At 47.9% G+C, this 17,082-nt stretch overlaps 2 protein-coding genes across 2 annotated transcripts in view; one reads left to right on the forward strand and one right to left on the reverse strand.

Annotated features, from left to right (window-relative positions):
- The window catches only part of LOC120239653 (cationic amino acid transporter 3-like), a 40,414-nt gene extending 23,622 nt beyond the window's left edge, over positions 1–16,792 (reverse strand). Inside the window, exon 1 of the mRNA XM_039244062.1 lies at positions 16,753–16,792. The gene's annotated coding sequence lies outside the window, so the exon portion shown is untranslated. The remainder of the gene's footprint in view (positions 1–16,752) is intronic.
- DPRX (divergent-paired related homeobox) lies at positions 5,613–6,770 on the forward strand. Its single transcript, XM_039244063.1, has 2 exons — positions 5,613–5,732; positions 6,459–6,770. The coding sequence occupies exons 1-2, from the start codon at positions 5,613–5,615 to the stop codon at positions 6,768–6,770; spliced, it is 432 nt and encodes a 143-aa protein (XP_039099994.1).
- Positions 16,793–17,082: the final 290 nt, after the last annotated feature.

Below are 17,082 nucleotides of genomic sequence, written 5' to 3' on the forward strand. Positions count from 1 at the left end.
AGAACATTTATGGATCTAGTCACTTACTGGACTGAGTCAGGCAGGCAGCCTACTAAGTGTCCACTCTTGGTTTTGGCTCAAGTCATCATCTCAGGGTCATAAGATTGAGCCCTATGTTGGGCTCTGCACTGGGCCTGCAGCCTTAAGATTCTCTCTGTCCCTCTACCATTCACACTCTCGCTCTCTCTCTGAAAACAAAAAAGATCTAGTCACTTAGCTATTTTAACTGTATAATATAGTATTGTTGCCTCTAATCACTGTGCTGGGTATTCAATCTACAGGACTTACTCAACTACTAAAGTCTCAAGTCTGAAACCTATAACATCTCCCCAATCCATCCACCACCCACCATCTCCACCACCCACTCCCATAACTGGTGACCACCATTCTAGGCTGCTTCTACAAGTTCTGCTTTTATGGATTCCACATATAAGTGGTTCCATACAGTATTTGTCTTTTCTCTGATGTATTTCACTTAGCATAATGCCCTCAAGTTCCATACATGTTGTTGCAAATGGCAGGATTTCAACGTCTTCTGGATGAGTAATATTTCCATTCTGTTATATCCCTTTCATGTTTCTGACTCCCCCCACACCTGATCTTTATCTATTTATCTTCTTCCACTTTGTTTCACTCTGTTAAGGAAACTTTGAATACCATTTCTTGATTATAAGGTAGTCAAACGTATCTTTTGTTCTTTCATGGTTTGCTGATGTTATCTCAAAATCCTTCCCTACTGAGAGATCATAAAGATCAGAAGGTGTCCTCAAATGGTTTGAAGCTGTGACTTTCCCACTGAAGTCCTTTGAGATCTTTTGTCCTCTGTTAATTTGTAGGTATCTTGGAGTTTTGGGTTGCTTTTGTGAATGTCGACTTTTTCTTTCCCAGTTTTGTTTCCAGTTGAACGTGGCTGGTAGAGAGAAATGTTACAGGTCATCTACCTAGAAAGGCTGCTTAACTCTCAATAGCTCTAAAAGCCTTACCTGTCAGATTCTGCTGGCTTTTCTAGTAAAAACTACCTACAAAGAATCTGTTTTATCTCTTCTCTTCTGATCTTACACATTTTTGTCTTTCCTTATAATGGAACTAGATTACACTGTCATGGTGCTTACAAATACCCCTGTTGTGTTCCTGACTCCAAGAAATGCACGCATTTTTCCATTAAGTACAATGTTCACTAGAGGGATTTAATATATAACTTTCACAAAGTGTGGCAAGATGGCTTTACTCCCTGAATTGTTACAATTTTCTTTTTTGGGTTAAAAATCAACTTTGTTGATGTGCAATTTATAATAAAGTCTACCCATTTTCAAGTGTACACTTAAAGTAAGTTTGCACATCAAGTGTATATGCCTATGAACCACCACCCCGATGGAAACACAGAACACCCCCATCACTCTAAAAAAGTTCACATCCTATTGTGGGCATCATCTCCCAACCTCATCCCAACACACAACACCACACCTGGACCACCAGCCCCAGGCACCACGTGATCTGCTTTCCTGCCTAGGACTGCACATAAATCAAGATGCAGAGTATGTGCTCTTTTGTGTGTATCTGTCTTTGCTCAGCATGTTGCTGGAGTACATTTGTGTTGTATCAGTGGCTCATTCTTTTTTCACAGAGAAGCGCTATTCCACTGTATGGATACAACATAATTTGGCTATCTGTTACTTGACAATGAGTAAGATTTTTTTTTTTTTAATCTCAAAATTTTGGCTATTATGAATAAAACTGGCAGGAACATTCACATACTAGCCTTCACCTGGATAATTTTTTTTAGATTTTTAATGTTTATTTTTGTTTTTGTTTTTGTTTTTTTTTAATTTTTTTAATTTTTATTTATTTCTAGGAGAGAGAGAGAGACAGCGTGAGCAGGGGAGGGTCAGAGAGAGAAGGAGACACAGACTCTGAAACAGGCTCCAGGCTCTGAGCTGGCAGTCAGCACAGAGCCCGATGCGGGGCTTGAACCCACGAACCGCGAGTTTATGACCTAAGCGAAAGTCGGACGCTTAACCGACTAAGCCACCCAGGCGCCCCTTAATGTTTATTTTTGAAAGAGAGAGGGAGGGAGGGAGGGGGAGAGAGAGAGAGAGAGCGCGCGAGCAAGCGCATGAGTGGGGGAGGGGCAGAGGAAGAAGGAGACACAGAATCTGAAGCAGGCTCCAGGCTCTGAGCTGTCAGCACAGAGCCCGATATGGGGCTTGAACTCATGAACCGCGAGATAATGACCTGAGTCGAAGCAGACATTTAACCCACTAAGCCACTCAGGTGCCCCTTCACATGGATATTTTTACTTCTCTAACATACCTAGGAATGTACCTAGGAACAGAATTGTCAAGTCATTGAATTCTTTGTATATTCTGGATATGAATTTGTCTGACACATGTTTTAAGAATATTTTCTTCCATTATGTGCTCCCCTCTTTCTTCTTCTTCTTCTTCTTCTTCTTCTTCTTTTTTTTTTAACATTTATTTATGGTTGAGACAGAGCACGAACAGGGGAGGGGTAGAGAGAAAGGGAGACACAGAATCTGAAGCAGGCTCCAGGCTCTGAGCTGTCAGCACAGAGCCAGACATGGGGCTCGAACCCATGAACCATGAGATCATGACCTGAGCTAAAGTTGGACACTTCACTGACAGCCACCCAGGGGCCCCCACTGCCTCTTCATCTTCTTAATGCAGTCTTTTGAAGAGAAAACTTTTTACTTTTCATGAACCCCAGTTCACTGATTTTTTTACTTTTATACTCTGTGCTCTTGACACCTTTATCTGACCCAAGGACTCAAAAGATTCTGTTTTCTTGCAGAAGTTTTAGAGTTAGGCTTTATGTTTATGTCTGAAATCTACCCGTAGTTCATTCTTTGCATATGGTTCAAGACAAAGGTTGAAGTTCGTTTTTTCCCTATACAGATACCCAGTTGACCCAATACCATTTGATTTCTTCTTTGTCCCCTGTTTGATTCAGAAATGTGTTTAATCTCCAGACACTGGGAGAGAGATGTTACAGTTATTTTTACATATTTCTATCTTAACTCCTATGTTCAGAGAACATATTTTGTAGGATTTAAATCATTTAAAATTTTTTCAGACTTGGTTTTGGGCCCAGAATATACTCTACCGGATGAATGTTCCATATGCACTGGAAAGAATACTTAATTTCTGCTATTGTTGAGTATAGAGTCCTATAAACATAAATAATCAAGTTGGCTCCTAAAATAATTTTTTTAACAGCTTTAATGAGATATAGTTGACATATAATAAACTTCACATATTTAACACATACAGTCTGATAAGTTCCTTTGACATAAAACCTTCTAGCTCTTGATGTATTTATCTTTTCTTATTGTCCTTAACTAGTATGGAGTCAAGTCCACAATGACCTGAGATTATCAGGTGGATGACTTTGAACGGGATCATAGGAAACTGAGGATAAATCCATTTATGCATTTCATGAGCGTGTAAATATACATATATCAAAATTTATGAGATTGTACACTTTAATTATGTAGTTTATTATACATCAACTATATCTCAATAACACTGTTAAAAATGCATAGTGGAATCAAGCTGTCAACAAAGAATGCAGTCATCTAAGGCGTAACTGAACTTGGAGGATCAATCCAGTTCCAAGAGGGCCCATTCACATTGTTGGCTGGAGGCCTCAGCCCCTGACTTTCATCTGGAGACCTCAGATCCTTGTCAAGAGGGCCTTGCCTTCGGGATGTTCAATACGGTTTCCCCTGGAACAAGTGATCCAAAAGAGAGAAAGTGTCCTAGACAGAAGGCACAGAGGCTTTCATAAGCTCAGAAGTGACATCCCACAGTATTTTCTGTGCCCTCCTGGCCACACCGACCAAGTTGGGTGCCATGTTGGATGGAAGTAGACAAAGGCGGTAACACCAGGACCATGTTGAAAGCGCCGTGTGTGCATGGGAGAATGACATCAATATACTGTGTGTGAGATTCAGTAGGTTCCTTGAAGCCTCATGATATGTTAAGTCCTGCATTTCACAGACATGACCTAATTTAATCCTCAGTAGCCTGTGAGAGGAACTTTAGTCATCTCCAACTACACTTGAAACTTCTGAACCCTGAAGAAGCAAATGTGTGTGTTAAGGTCACTGGATGCCCTCATCTCAAACCTACGGAAATATCAGTCCAGGTGCTGGAGACCCAGTGACCCCTAAGACTGTCTGTTCTCCTGATAACGTCTTGAGCTCAGGGAACCCAGAAGCGCTAGATTCTACAGGAGCCAGATGACCCACTCACTCGGCCCACCTCCCCGACAGGACCCTGCATGACCTGCTCCCCTCCAACATGGACTAATTTCTCAACACCTGTCCACTTGTCTTCTCTATGCAAGAATACTCATCTCTTTATTATTCCTCAAGGATCTGTTCCCTCTGTCTGCATTTCTATTCCTGCAGATAAGCACATGGCTCACACCCTCACCTCACCCAGACAGACCTTCCTTCATAGGTCATTAAAACTAAAACCTCCCACCCAAATTCCTTATCCTCCCTGTTCTGAATTTTCCTCCTCTACAGAGAGGGTACTTATTAACACTACATAAAGTACGTGTGTCTTTTAGTTTGTGTATATCTGTGTCTTCACTAAATGAAATCCATGAGAGCAACAATGTTTGATCATTAATCAACTATTTTTGGAGCAGTATTAGTTTCACAGCAAAACTGAGCAGAAAGTACAGAGATTTCCTCTTATACCCACCCACCCACCCACCCCCACACAAAATCTAGGAGTTGACACACAAGGAATCCTTTTTTTTAAATTACTATTTTATGCTATTATATTTTAAATGTTTATTTCCTTTTTGAGAGACAGAGACAGAGAGCGAGCAGGAGAGGGGCAGAGAGAGAGAGAGGGAGACACAATCCAAAGCAGGCTCCAGGCTCAGAGCTGTCAGCACAGAGCCCGACGCAGGGCTCAAACTCACAAACCGTGTGATCAAGACCTGAGCTGAAGTTGGATGCTTAACCCACTGAGCCACCCAGGCGCCCTAATATCCTTATTTTAAATAACCCTCTCCAGGGGCACCTGGCTGGCTCAGTCAGTACAGCGTGTGACTCTTGATCTCAGGGTTTTAAGTTCAAGCTTTACATTCTATGTAGACTACTCAAAAACAAAATCCTCAAGGGGTGCCTCGGTGGCTCAGTCTGTTGAGTGTCCGATCTCAGCACAGGTCATGATCTCACAGTTCATGAGTTCAAGCCATGTGTTGGGCTCTGTGCTGACAGCTCAGAGCCTGGAGCCTGCTTTGGATTCTGTGTCTCCCTCTCTGTCCCTCCCTGCTTGTGCTCTCTCTCTCTCTCAAAAATAAATAAAAAACATTAAATTTTTTTTTACAGATACTTAAAAAAATAAACAAATATATAACCTTTTCCTATGCCGAGTATGTGGAAGAGCAGCCATGACAAAATGAAGCTCAGGAAACGTAACCAGAGTCATCCACGCCATGTATCGATATATGGCTTGGCCTCTGGAGAGGGAGGGGAGTTCAGGTTTTTGAGGACAGAATTGTCTTAACCCCTCATCTGTGCCTTTCTCCCCTTCCCAGGAAAACAGCAGAAGCATTCACAAAGGAAACGAACAATGTTCACTGAGGACCAACTGGAAGCCTTGGAATTCTTGTTCAGTCAGAACCCGTACCCCCCTCCCAACCTTCAAAAGGAGATGGCCTCGAAACTGGACATGCATCCAACAGTGCTGCAGGTTGCCACGCCACCTCCCTGGAATATCCTAAATTCAGAGACCCTAGGATAATTCCCAATTCTACAGACCCAGACTCTTACCCTGAATCCCTCCATCCCAACCCCTAGAGCAAGGATCAGCAAAAATTTTCTTCCATAAAGGGCCGGGCAACAAAGAGTTTAGACTTTGTGGGCCACGTCACGTTTGCCCAAATTATTCAGCTCTGCAGGGATAGCGTGAGAGCAGCCATCAGCAATATGTAAACGAACGGATGTGCCTGCATTCGCATAAAATGTTAAAAGATGTAACACCTGTTCTTAGGGGCACCTGGATGGCTCAGAACAGTGTGCAACTCCTGTTCTAGGGTGGTGAGCTCAAGCCCCGTGAAGGGTGTAGGGATTATTTAAACAAATAATAAAAACTTAAAACACATGCACACACCAACAACCCTGTTCTTACTTTATGCATCATACAAAAAAACAGCTGCAGGTCAGATTTGGCCTCAGTGTGCTGACATCAGTCTCTCCTGCCCTGGGTGTTTTGACGCCCGCCTCACTTTCTGTCCCTACCACCTCTCATTTCTGCTTCCTTTCCCATAGGTTGGGAGAGTTTCCAGTACTTGGATCTGGGTGGCAGACTGGTCCAGCTAGCTGTTCTCACCTAGCACTGTCCATTGTATCGGGTAAAATGAAAACATGTGGAATCTCCTTTGGACTCACCAACCCATTGCTCCTCTTTTCTCCTTAGGTCTGGTTCAAGAACCACAGAGCAAAACTCAAGAAAGCCCAGTGCAGGCATATGCAGCAAAAACAAGAACCAGAGCAATTCGCTGGGGTGGACCTCAAGACCAGTTCTTCCCAGAGAAATATGGAGGCACTTCCAGGATCCTCTAACGGCACCTACCCTACCTCCCTGGTTTACACAGAACATCCAATACCTTCCTTCCAACTCCGCATATGCCCCAATTTGAAGGCTCTCCCTGGCCATTCTGTTGGCCACACAATAGTCCACTTTGGCTGCTGCCAAGATCCTAACATCTACTCCCTTTGTCCCATTTAGGAATCTCAGATTCTTTCCTCAGGCTTCACATCTAATCCCTTCCGTTCCACATCACCACAAAGAACCTAATGAAAGAAGCTAGACACAAAGTCACATATTGTCATGATTTGCAACAATGCCCAAACAAGCGACAGATACAAGAGCTACACAACATGGACATGCTTCAAAACCATGATGCTCCAAAAAAAAGACACAAAATGCCAATGCCCATGTGGTGGAATGAAGCGGAAAGAGAGGCAGTGAAACTGAATGGGGATAATGATGTTTCTTGTCTTAATTAGGATGGTGCCTACCTGGATGTATTAAGTCACTAGAAGACATGGAAGTGTAATATTATCTACACCACAAAAAAGAAACAATCGTGTCCACATGGCAACGTCAGCTAATGCCACAGTGGTCATCATTTTGCAATCGTAAACGCATCAAATCAACACCTTCATGCACACCTTAAACTTGCACAATGTTAATGTATCAATTATATCTCAGTAAAGCTGGAGAAAAAATGTTTTAATGATATCTCAATAAAGATTTATATAAAAATGTATATAAATATACCTGTGTATATACATATACATATATATATGTGTGTGTGTATATATGGGACTAGTAAAAAGACAGTCACCTTTTTTCCTGCTTCTTCTGTCTTGATTTTGTGATTTTGTTTCTTCTTCACCATCATTCCACTACTAAGATTTAGTCAACATCATTAGGTAGGAAATTGGTTTATTTTTCTTTCTAATTTATTTTTTTGGTCACCTTCCCAGCCATTATTTTATGTCCTGAACACCCAAATATCTCCAGTCCCCCGTCCTCCATTTTTCTATCTTTTTTTTTCTTCTCCACCTACTAAACACCACAGGCCCTTCCAAGGAAATTCTCAGGCCTTCTGCTTCCTTCCTCCCTGCCCCCTCCCTGTGCTCACAGCATCTTTGAAAGAGCCCAAGATGATCCCATTAACTATGCTTTGTCAGGAACACGTGAGATTCGGAGGCTGCAGGATCATGCACATTTGTGTCAGACCTGACCTTGGCACTCCCGTGCAGGGAGATGCCGTAAGGCTGCCCACCTGTCCCATAAAGGTGTCCTCAGGTTGTCGGGGCAGGGGGGAGGGGGAGTGTCGGGGCTCTGACATCTCTAGTCCACCCTGAACTTCAGAACCAGGGTGCCCTCAGCCGGGCCAGGAGACAACGCTCCCCACCTTACAATGTGCGCTCCCCCACCAACTAGCACCTCGTCGTCGACAGCTGACATGCTCCTGGGGCAGACTTGGCTTTAGGAGGCCTGCGCCCACCCTCTCATTCTCTTCCTGGCCAGAGACCACCCCTCCAGCAGGTGCTGCGCTACTCCCCCCCGGCTGCCTGCCCTAAGCCATCAATGACACCCAGGCCCCAGAAGGAACGGCTGGTTTGACTTTTGCCTGGTCCTAAACATCACGTGATTGAATCATTCTGCGGGAACCCTTCTGGGTGGCTTCCATCGATGAAATTCATGCACATTGTGCACAGCCCAAGGAATCCTCGTTTAACACAGCGCTTCTCAACCAGGAGCCGGTTCTGCGCACCTGGTGACATCTGGCAGCACCCGGGGACATTTTTTGGCTGTCACACTGGAGGGGAGGAGGGTGCCACTGGCAGGTACCCAAATGGACGCTGAGCAGCTCACAGTTCACAGGTCAGACCTCCCCGCCCCAGGAAGAGTTATCCAGCCCCAAGCGTCAATTGTGCCAGGTTGAGAGGCGCTGGGGTAGCCCGACAGATGAATCCAGACAGGAGCCAGAACATACATGAGAGCTTTGACCCATAACCAGGAAACCAAACCACAAGCTGCGCAGCAATCAGCCCAGAAGGGCTGGACAGCTCCCCTCATCTTTGCCAGCACCCTCACCTTCACCAGCCAGACAAAGCCAAATATGCCCACCACGAACCGCGTGGCGAGTATCCCTCCTTCCCGTGTCAACCAGTCTCCAATCAGGGCATATCCTGGGATTTCCTTTTTCCTTCTATAAAGCTGTCAGCTCCCTGGCTTGACAAACTCAGTCGGTTATCGACGCGGGCTGTCTCGCTACAGCAAGAATCAATATTTGCCACTCTGGAAAAGTGCGGAGGCTCCTCAAAAAATCAAAAACAGAACTACCCTGTGACCCCTGTGCACAACTAGGGATTTATCCAAAGGATTCAGGAGTGCTGATTCCAAGGGGCACATACACCCCAATGTTTATAGCAGCTCTATCAACAGTAGCCAAAGTATGGAGACAGCCCAAACGTCTATCGATGGATGAATGGATAAGGAGTATGTGGTATATTTATACAACAGAATACTAGCAATGATGAAAAAGAATGAAATCTTGCCATTTGCAACAACGTGGATGGAACTAGAGTATATTGTACTAAGTGAAATAAGTCAGAGAATGACCTCACTCATATGTGGAATTTGAGAAATGTAACAGATGAACATAGGGGAAGGGAAGGAAAAATAAGATAAAAACAGAGAGGAAAGCACAGGCGCCTGGGTGGCTCAGTCGGTTAAGCGTCAGACTTCAGCTAAGTTTGTGGGTTCAAGTCCCGTATCGGGCTCTGTGCTGACAGCTTGGAGTCTGGAACCTGCTTCAGATTCTGTGTGTGTCTCTCTCTCCCCCTCCCCTGCTCACACTCTCTCTCAAAAATAAACATTGAAAGAGAGAGAGAGAGAGAGAGGGAGTCAAACTATAAGAGACTCTTAAATACAGAGAATAAACTGAGGGTTGATGGGGATGGGGAAAATGGGTGATGGGCATTAAGGAAGGCACTTGTTGGGATGAGCACTGGATGTCATATATAAGTGATGAATCACTCGATTCTACTCTTGAAGCCAAGACTACACTATATATTAACTAACTTGAGAATTAAACAAACAAAAACACACACACACACATAAAAAGAGAATAAATATTTGCTCATTCTCATTTGGGAGTGATCTTCATTGATTTCTACAAACCTGACACCTATGCCATATTTAAATTTCTCAAAACAAGGGCACCTGGCTAACTAAGTTGGTAGGGCATGTAATGCTACATCTCGGGGTTTTGAGTTCGAGCCTGCACACTGGGTGCAGAGATTACTTTAAAAAAATTTTTAAGTCTTAAAATATCTTGTTAGCTTTGGTTGTTGGAATCAGCATCTGAGCAACAACTACCCAACAGAGGCTACAGATGGACGTTACCCAATTCCTCCAGTCTCCCCACAGTCATCAGAGACACATTTCTGCTTGTGAGAACATTTCCTTATCGATTCACAAATAACATAGTCATAGCTGAGAAAGAAGTAGAATCCATACAGAAGTATACGTAAAAAGCTCAATCCTTTCTTGGTCAGAATCAAGAACTCAGCGGTGCTTGGGTGGCTCAGTCAGAAGAGCATGAGACCCTTTAAAAAAAATTTACGTTTCATTTATTTCTGAGAGAGAGACAGACAGACAGACAGCATGAGCAGGGGAGGGTCAGAGAGAGAGAGGGAGACACAGAATCTGAAACAGGCTCCAGGCTCTGAGCTGTCAGCACAGAGCTGGACGTGGGGTTCAAGCCCACAGAACTAACTATGAGATCATGACCTGAGCTGAAGTCGGACGCTTAATCTACTGAGCCACCCAGGTGCCCCATGCTGAGTGAGACTCTTAATTAATCTCCAGGTGTGAGTTCCGGCCCCAAGTTGGGTGTAGATATCAAATAAATAAACTTAAAAAGAAGAACTCTATGTCCTTGTTTACTGCAACAATAAAAAATGAGTCCAGTTATTCTTTGGGGTAATTTTTTTTTCAGTTTCCTTTGGAACCCATGGATTAAAAAATATATATATATGATTATTTACTTTTTTAATGATTATTTATTTTTGAGGGGGGGACGGGCAGACAGAAAAGGAGACACAGAATCTGAAGCAGGCTCCAGGCTCTGAGCTGTCAGCACAGAGCCCGATGCGGGGTTTGAACCCACAAACCATGAGATCATGACTTTGGCTGAAGTCGGACGCTTAACCGACTTAGCTGAAACCAAGAGTCAGAAGCTTAAGAGATCGAGACACCCAGGCACCCCCCTACACACACACCTACCCCCCACCCCCTGGCTTTTTTATGTCCTTAGAGTGCAGACTATCCACTGACTGCCTGGGACCTCGCTCCAGAGTGCAAGCTTTAGTGATCAGGAACTTCCTGGTGCCTCGCGCCCTATCCGAGTTTGCAGAACAGAGCCTGTCACCAAGAAGTTACTCAAAATGTGCTTGAAAGAAAGAAACACGGAGGAGAGGGGGATTGGCCGGCTGGGCGAGCGGCTAGCCCGCGCGCGGCCCCTGAGCCCCTCCCACCGCGTACCGCCGAGCCGCGGGTGTGGCCCTACCTGCTGACCCAAGCCGCACCTGCGGACCCGGCAAAGCCCAGGCTGCAGGAGGGGAGGCAGCGCGGCCCCCAGAGGCGGCGGACTCAACCAGGGCGCGAGTCTCCGGGGACGCACTACAGCCTGAAGGTCCAGAGAGGTGCACCTCTGGAGGAGAGCCCGAGAATCCGGAGGGTGAGCCCCAGGGGAAGGCTGGGGGCCACCGGGGCGCGCGCCAGACGGGGACCCCGGGCGGGGGGCGGGGACACTCGGGGACCCCGGAGCTGGGCCTGCGCCCGGCCCTCTCCCCAGGCAAACGATGAGCGGGGAGGCCGTCTCCACTGCGGGGACCCGCTTGCGCGCTTGCAGCGTGTGCCCCCACGGCCTCTCCGTCGCCCAGACCGAACGGTTCTCCTCCACTCGTCGTTTGCCTGTGGCTGAACTTCCCCACCAAACGGAACCACAACATAGGAACGTGTGTGTCTGGTGTGCGTGTGTATGTGTGCCTTCTTTCACTCACCACTTAACTGGTGAGATTCAATCATGTTAAAGGGAGCACAGTATCTAAAACTTTTTAAGAGCCTTTGGTAGGGGCGCCTGGCTGGCTCAGTGGGTGGAGCGTGTGACTCTGATCTCAGGGTGGGGAGCTGGAGCCCCACATTCAGTATAAAGTTTATTTAAAAAAATTAAAATTAAGGGACGCCTGGGTGGCTCAGTTGGTTAAGCATCAAGGTCTTGATCTTAGGGTTGTGAGTTGAAGCCCAGTATTGGGCTCCTCACTGGGTGTGAAGCATACTTAAAAAAAACCTGGGGCACCTGGGCGGCTCAGTCAGGTAAGCCTCCGACTTCAGCTCTGGTCATGATGTCACAGCTCCTGAGCTCAAGTCCCGCATCCAGCTCTATGCTGACAGCTCAGAGCCTGGAGCCTGCTTCCTATTCTGTGTCTCCCTCTCTTTCTCTGCCCTTTCTCCTTGTGATCTGGTCTCTCTCTCTCAAAAATAAATATTTAAAAAATTTTTAATTAAAATCTTTAAAAGGTAACGTAAAATAGAGCCCTTGGTAACCTAATACTAGGTAATATTCAGATTTCCCTGATGGTCCCCAAAGCACCTTCTTAATTAAAGCTGTTGTTTAAAATCAACACCCAAGTGGGGCGCCCAGGTGGCTTAGTCGGTTAAGCGTCCGACTTTCGCTTAGGTCATGATCTCGCGGTTCATGGGTTCGAGCTCCGCGTCGGGCTCTGTGCTGACTGCCAGCTCAGAGCCTGGAGCCTATTTCAGAGTCTATGTCTCCCTCTCTCTCTGACCCTCCCCTGCTCACGCTGTCTCTCTCTCTCCTAGAAATAAAATTTATTTATTGATCTACTGAGAGAGAGAGAGTGCAGGGGGAGGGGCAGAGAGAGAGAGAGGCGCACTGTCAGCGCAGAGCCCAACAAAGAGTGACCAGGGACTCCATCTCACGAACTGTAAGATCATGACCTGAGCTGAAATCAAGATGCTTAACCGACTGAGACACCCAGGTGACCCCCTTTCTACCACCTGCTAATCCAAAGCTTCCCAAACACATACACTAAACAGGTGATGGGAACTTTCAGAGGCACTTGTGAGTATGGGGCACACACGTTTTCAATGAGTTTCACAATTACATCAAAGCTCCATCCAGCCTGAACAGCCCCATCCAAGCTTTTCCTATAGCGCCATATCCCCTCCTTCACCCACCGTCCCCTCCTTCCCATCCTTTCGATAGAAACAGCGGCTCCTAAGGACCCTTCCTTCACCATTCTGTGTAGAAGATCTCCCCATTTCCAGACCCACCCCTCACTTCCCTGATAGCACCTGCCATCAGCAGTTATTTCCACAGCCTGTTCCCTGGGCCGTTAGTCTCTCACCTGAAGACTGTGAGTCCGCAGGCTCAGAGAGCGAGACTTTGGGTTCTGGGGGCCTATCTCCAAGCCAAACCACAGAGCTGTGCTTGATGAAAGAATCAGGGGTCCTGGAGGAGCCCTGAGTAGTGAGGAGCGGCCGTGAGGCCACCAAGAGGGGCCCTCGTTGGAGCAGGCAGAGGGCAGAGGTTCCCAGAGCCAAGCTGTCAGGCTGAGCGGGACTGGGGAGGACTGACGATGGACAGAAGGCCAAACCAAGCAGGCGTGGGCCATGAACCTGGGGCTGGCAGACTGGTCCTGGGCACCTGAGCTTCCCAGCAGACAGGTGCTCTCACACAGTGCGCCGTCCCTGTGTCTGCAGCCGGTGCCCACAGGTAGGCTTGAAGCCCTCTTTCCCTGACTTCTCGCCTGATAGGCGGGAACGATGATCCCCGCGGACAGGACCGACATGGAGCAGCTTTCTCTGGGTCAGCACTGGGAGAAGCTGTTATTAACTCCCCGCACTAAGAGGGGAGCTGGAGATCAGGAAAGGGATATCTATTCCCGGCCATGGAACTGGTGGGTGCTGGGTTCGTGGGCTGTCCACACTGCCCCTTAAAAGGAGCCACAAAGCCAAGACCCCCTCTGTCCCACGGGCCACTCTCATGCCATCCAGTCCTTGAGGACACTCCGCCACCCAGGTCCGTCGTGGGGGCTCCAGGGACTCTGAGGATCCCCAGACAGGATCCCCAGGCAACGCCAGCATCTGTACATCCTTCCTGTGAGTGCGAGCTGCTCTGGCCTCTGCTCTCCCCCATCCTGTCGGTGGGGCTCAGACCCCTAACCTTGAGGGCGTTGAGCAGGAGTTGATAAAACAGAGCCAGGAAGTAAAACTTTTGTCTTCCACGTGCCAGTCTGTCCCATATTCTTGTCCCCTTCCTGCTCCTCCAGTCTCTGCTCCCTCACCTGCTCCCCCTACCCTCCTTCGTCTTCCCTACACCCTCCCCCAGACTCCATCCTAATCTCCATTCTTACCCTCCCCTTCAGCCTCCCTGCTCACCCCCCCTGCTCACCTGTCCCTCCCCCCACTGCCCTTAACCCTTCCACAGACCCCACCCTCATTTCCATACCTACCCCACCCTCAACTTCCATCCCCTCCAGCCTCCTCTCTACCCCCCACCCCTGCCCTCCCTCAGCCTCCCTACTCACCCTCCTCTTCTAAACCTTTACAAACTGTAAAAACCAGTCTTCACACAGTGGCCACACAACAGGTCAAGGAGAGAAGTGGCAACCTCTGGTCTAGAAACTAGGAGACCCGCAGTCTGTTTGCACCTAAGTGGTTTTTCAGATGCAGCATTTTCTGTGCTAAAACCGAGAGCCCCCTCCTCTCCACTGCCCCCAGCAAATCAGGAGGAGTTGATTATCCTATCTAGACGAGATGAGGAGGCTTATCTTACAGAAGGGGACTAACAAAGTATAAATGAGATTGGGAAGGAATAATCCTGTTATGGAACTTCTCTTCCTCAACTTCCTCATCTGAGATTGGGAACAGGAATGGTGACCGCCTATGAATTTGTTACCTGAGGTTAAAAGCAGTGACATGGGGGGGTGGGGTGGGGTAGGATGATGCCCAGATACTCAAGTGAGGAGTCCAAGCCCACTAGGTAGTAAGTACACCTCTTCCCCCTATAGCAAACAGGCCATATGGTGTAGGCAAGGCTCCACCCCACTCCAGGGCACCCAGAGGAAAGAAAAGGGCTAGAGCTGAGGCAAACACCCCATTTGTGTCCATTCTGGGGTCTCCTAGTCTCTGACCCCAAGAGGAAGGGAAGGCCAACCATGGATGGGGCATGGCTACTCAGTTTCTCTTTCCCTCCTTCCTAAGACTCAATACTTAACAAATTCCCAACTTAAGGAACGGTCTGTATTTTCCCCCAGCTTTAAGGATGTCTAATTGACAAATTACAATTGCATATATTTAAGGTGTACGACATGATACTTTGATATATGTAGACATTGTGAAATAATTACCAAACTCAAGCCCAGTAACCCATCCATCTGGGGCGCCTGAGTGGCTCAGTGGGTGAAGCATCCAACTCTTGATCTTTTTTTTAAAAAAATTTTTTAATGTTTTATTTAGTTCAGAGAGAGAGACAGCGTGAGCAGGGGAGGGTCAGAGAGGGAGGGAGAATCAGAAACAGGCTGTAGGCTCCGAGCTGTCAGCACAGAACCTGATGAGGGGCTGGAACCCACAAACAGTGAGATCATGACCTGAGCCGAAGTCTGACGCTTAACCGACTGAGCCACCCACGCACCCCAACTCTTGATTTCTTATGCATCCTATAACTCTTAAGTCTGTACCCTTTGATCAACATCTGCCCATTTTTCCCACTCCCACCCCTGGCAAACTACCATCCTCTTTGGTTCCACGAATTCGACAGTTTTAGAATCCACATATAAGCAAGATCAGACAGTACCTCTTTCTTTGGTTTATCTCACTCAGCATAATGCCCTCCAGGTTTATCCACGTTTTCACAAATGGCAGGATTTCTGTCTTTCCGGTGGCTGAATGATATTTTTTTTAATGTTTATTTTTGAGAGCGAGAAAGAGGGTGAGCAGGGGAGGGTCATAGAGAGGGAGGGAGACACAGAATCTGAAGCAGGCTCCAAGCTCCTAGCCGTCAGCACAGAGCCTGACACAGGGCTAGAACCCACTAACCACTAGATCATGACCTAAGCAGTAAGTCCCACACTCCGACAACAACTGAGTCACACAGGTGCACCTCCTAGCTGAATACTATTCAAAGAACTCATGATAACACAACTATGGGCTGTTGAGGCTTCTTTATCGAGCCTGGATTTTTCTTCCTATTAATGTGCACCATTTCATGAACCCACAGGGCTACATTAGCCACATCGAATTAATCTCCGAGTCTGGATCTTTCTGCCCAGGCTCAAACGATGTCCTTAACCATACACCATACTGCCTCTTTTTTTTTTTTAATTTTTTAATATTTTTTTTACTTCTGAGAGAGAGAGACAGCATGAACGGGAGAATCAGAGAGAGACAGACAGACAGAATCCTAAATAGGGTCCAGGCTCTGAACTAGCTGTCAGCACAGAGCCCGACGCGGGGCTTGAACCCACAAACCGTGAGATCATGACCTAAGCCGAAGTCGGACACTTAACCGACTGAGCCACCCAGGTGCCCCACACCATACCGCCTCTTATGCCAAGAGACCTGCGGCCAGCACTCTAGACTTCCAAGTCCCCAACCACACCTCGACCTGCCTGAGACCTCCCTGAGCCCGTGCACCTGTTTACCTCCCCGTGCACCCCCCCCACCCCCATGCCTCCTTTCTGGGACTTGAGTAACAGCAGAAGTTAGGAACGAGGCCCCTAACTGGACCCAGAGAAAGAGGTGGAAACTCTGATTTTTTTTTTTCTCTTTGGAAACCAGGTTCTGCCCTGGGACAGTCCTGAGGATGCTTTTCATATTCACTCACCCTGATGGGTGCTGTCTTCTCCCCAAATTTGGTCTAAGGACCAAAGACCCAGGGCAGGAAAGTCTGCCACATCACAGCCAGGACCACAGTCTCTGATGTCTGTCCTCACATCTCCAAGGTCCCCGTCCCTTTCCTGCAAAGCAGGGTCCTCCGCAGCCTCTGCATCCCACCCCGACGTTCGCAGGGCCAGGGTCCCCATGCCCTCAACACGCCCGGCCGGCACCTCTTCGCCCCTCCACAAGCCTCCGACGCCAGCCTCCGCGGCGGTCCGCTCACCTGCCCAGCGCCAGCCTCCTCGCCCGGCTCCACGCCACCTGCGCCCGCCGTCCCGGAACGGAGCCTCCCGCGCGCCAGTCCCGGCGCGGGTCGCGCCCGCCCGTCCCCACGCCCCTGCGCGCCTCCCCGCCCCCCCACGCCCCTGCGCGCCTCCCCGCCCCCCCACGCCCCTGCGCGCCTCCCTGCCCCGGATGCCCGGCCGCCGCTCTGAGCGAGTTTCCGGCGCAGGCCGGCTAAGCGCCCAGGGTGACGCGTTGCCTGCGACCCCGTGGCATGTGGCAGTCGCGAAGCAAGCTCTGGGGTGCCCCGCACCCCCGTGACGCCCCCCAA

This window comes from Hyaena hyaena, unplaced genomic scaffold (assembly GCF_003009895.1).
Source record: "Hyaena hyaena isolate Hyena2069 unplaced genomic scaffold, ASM300989v1 scaffold_235, whole genome shotgun sequence".
NCBI classification, from domain to species: domain Eukaryota; kingdom Metazoa; phylum Chordata; class Mammalia; order Carnivora; family Hyaenidae; genus Hyaena; species Hyaena hyaena.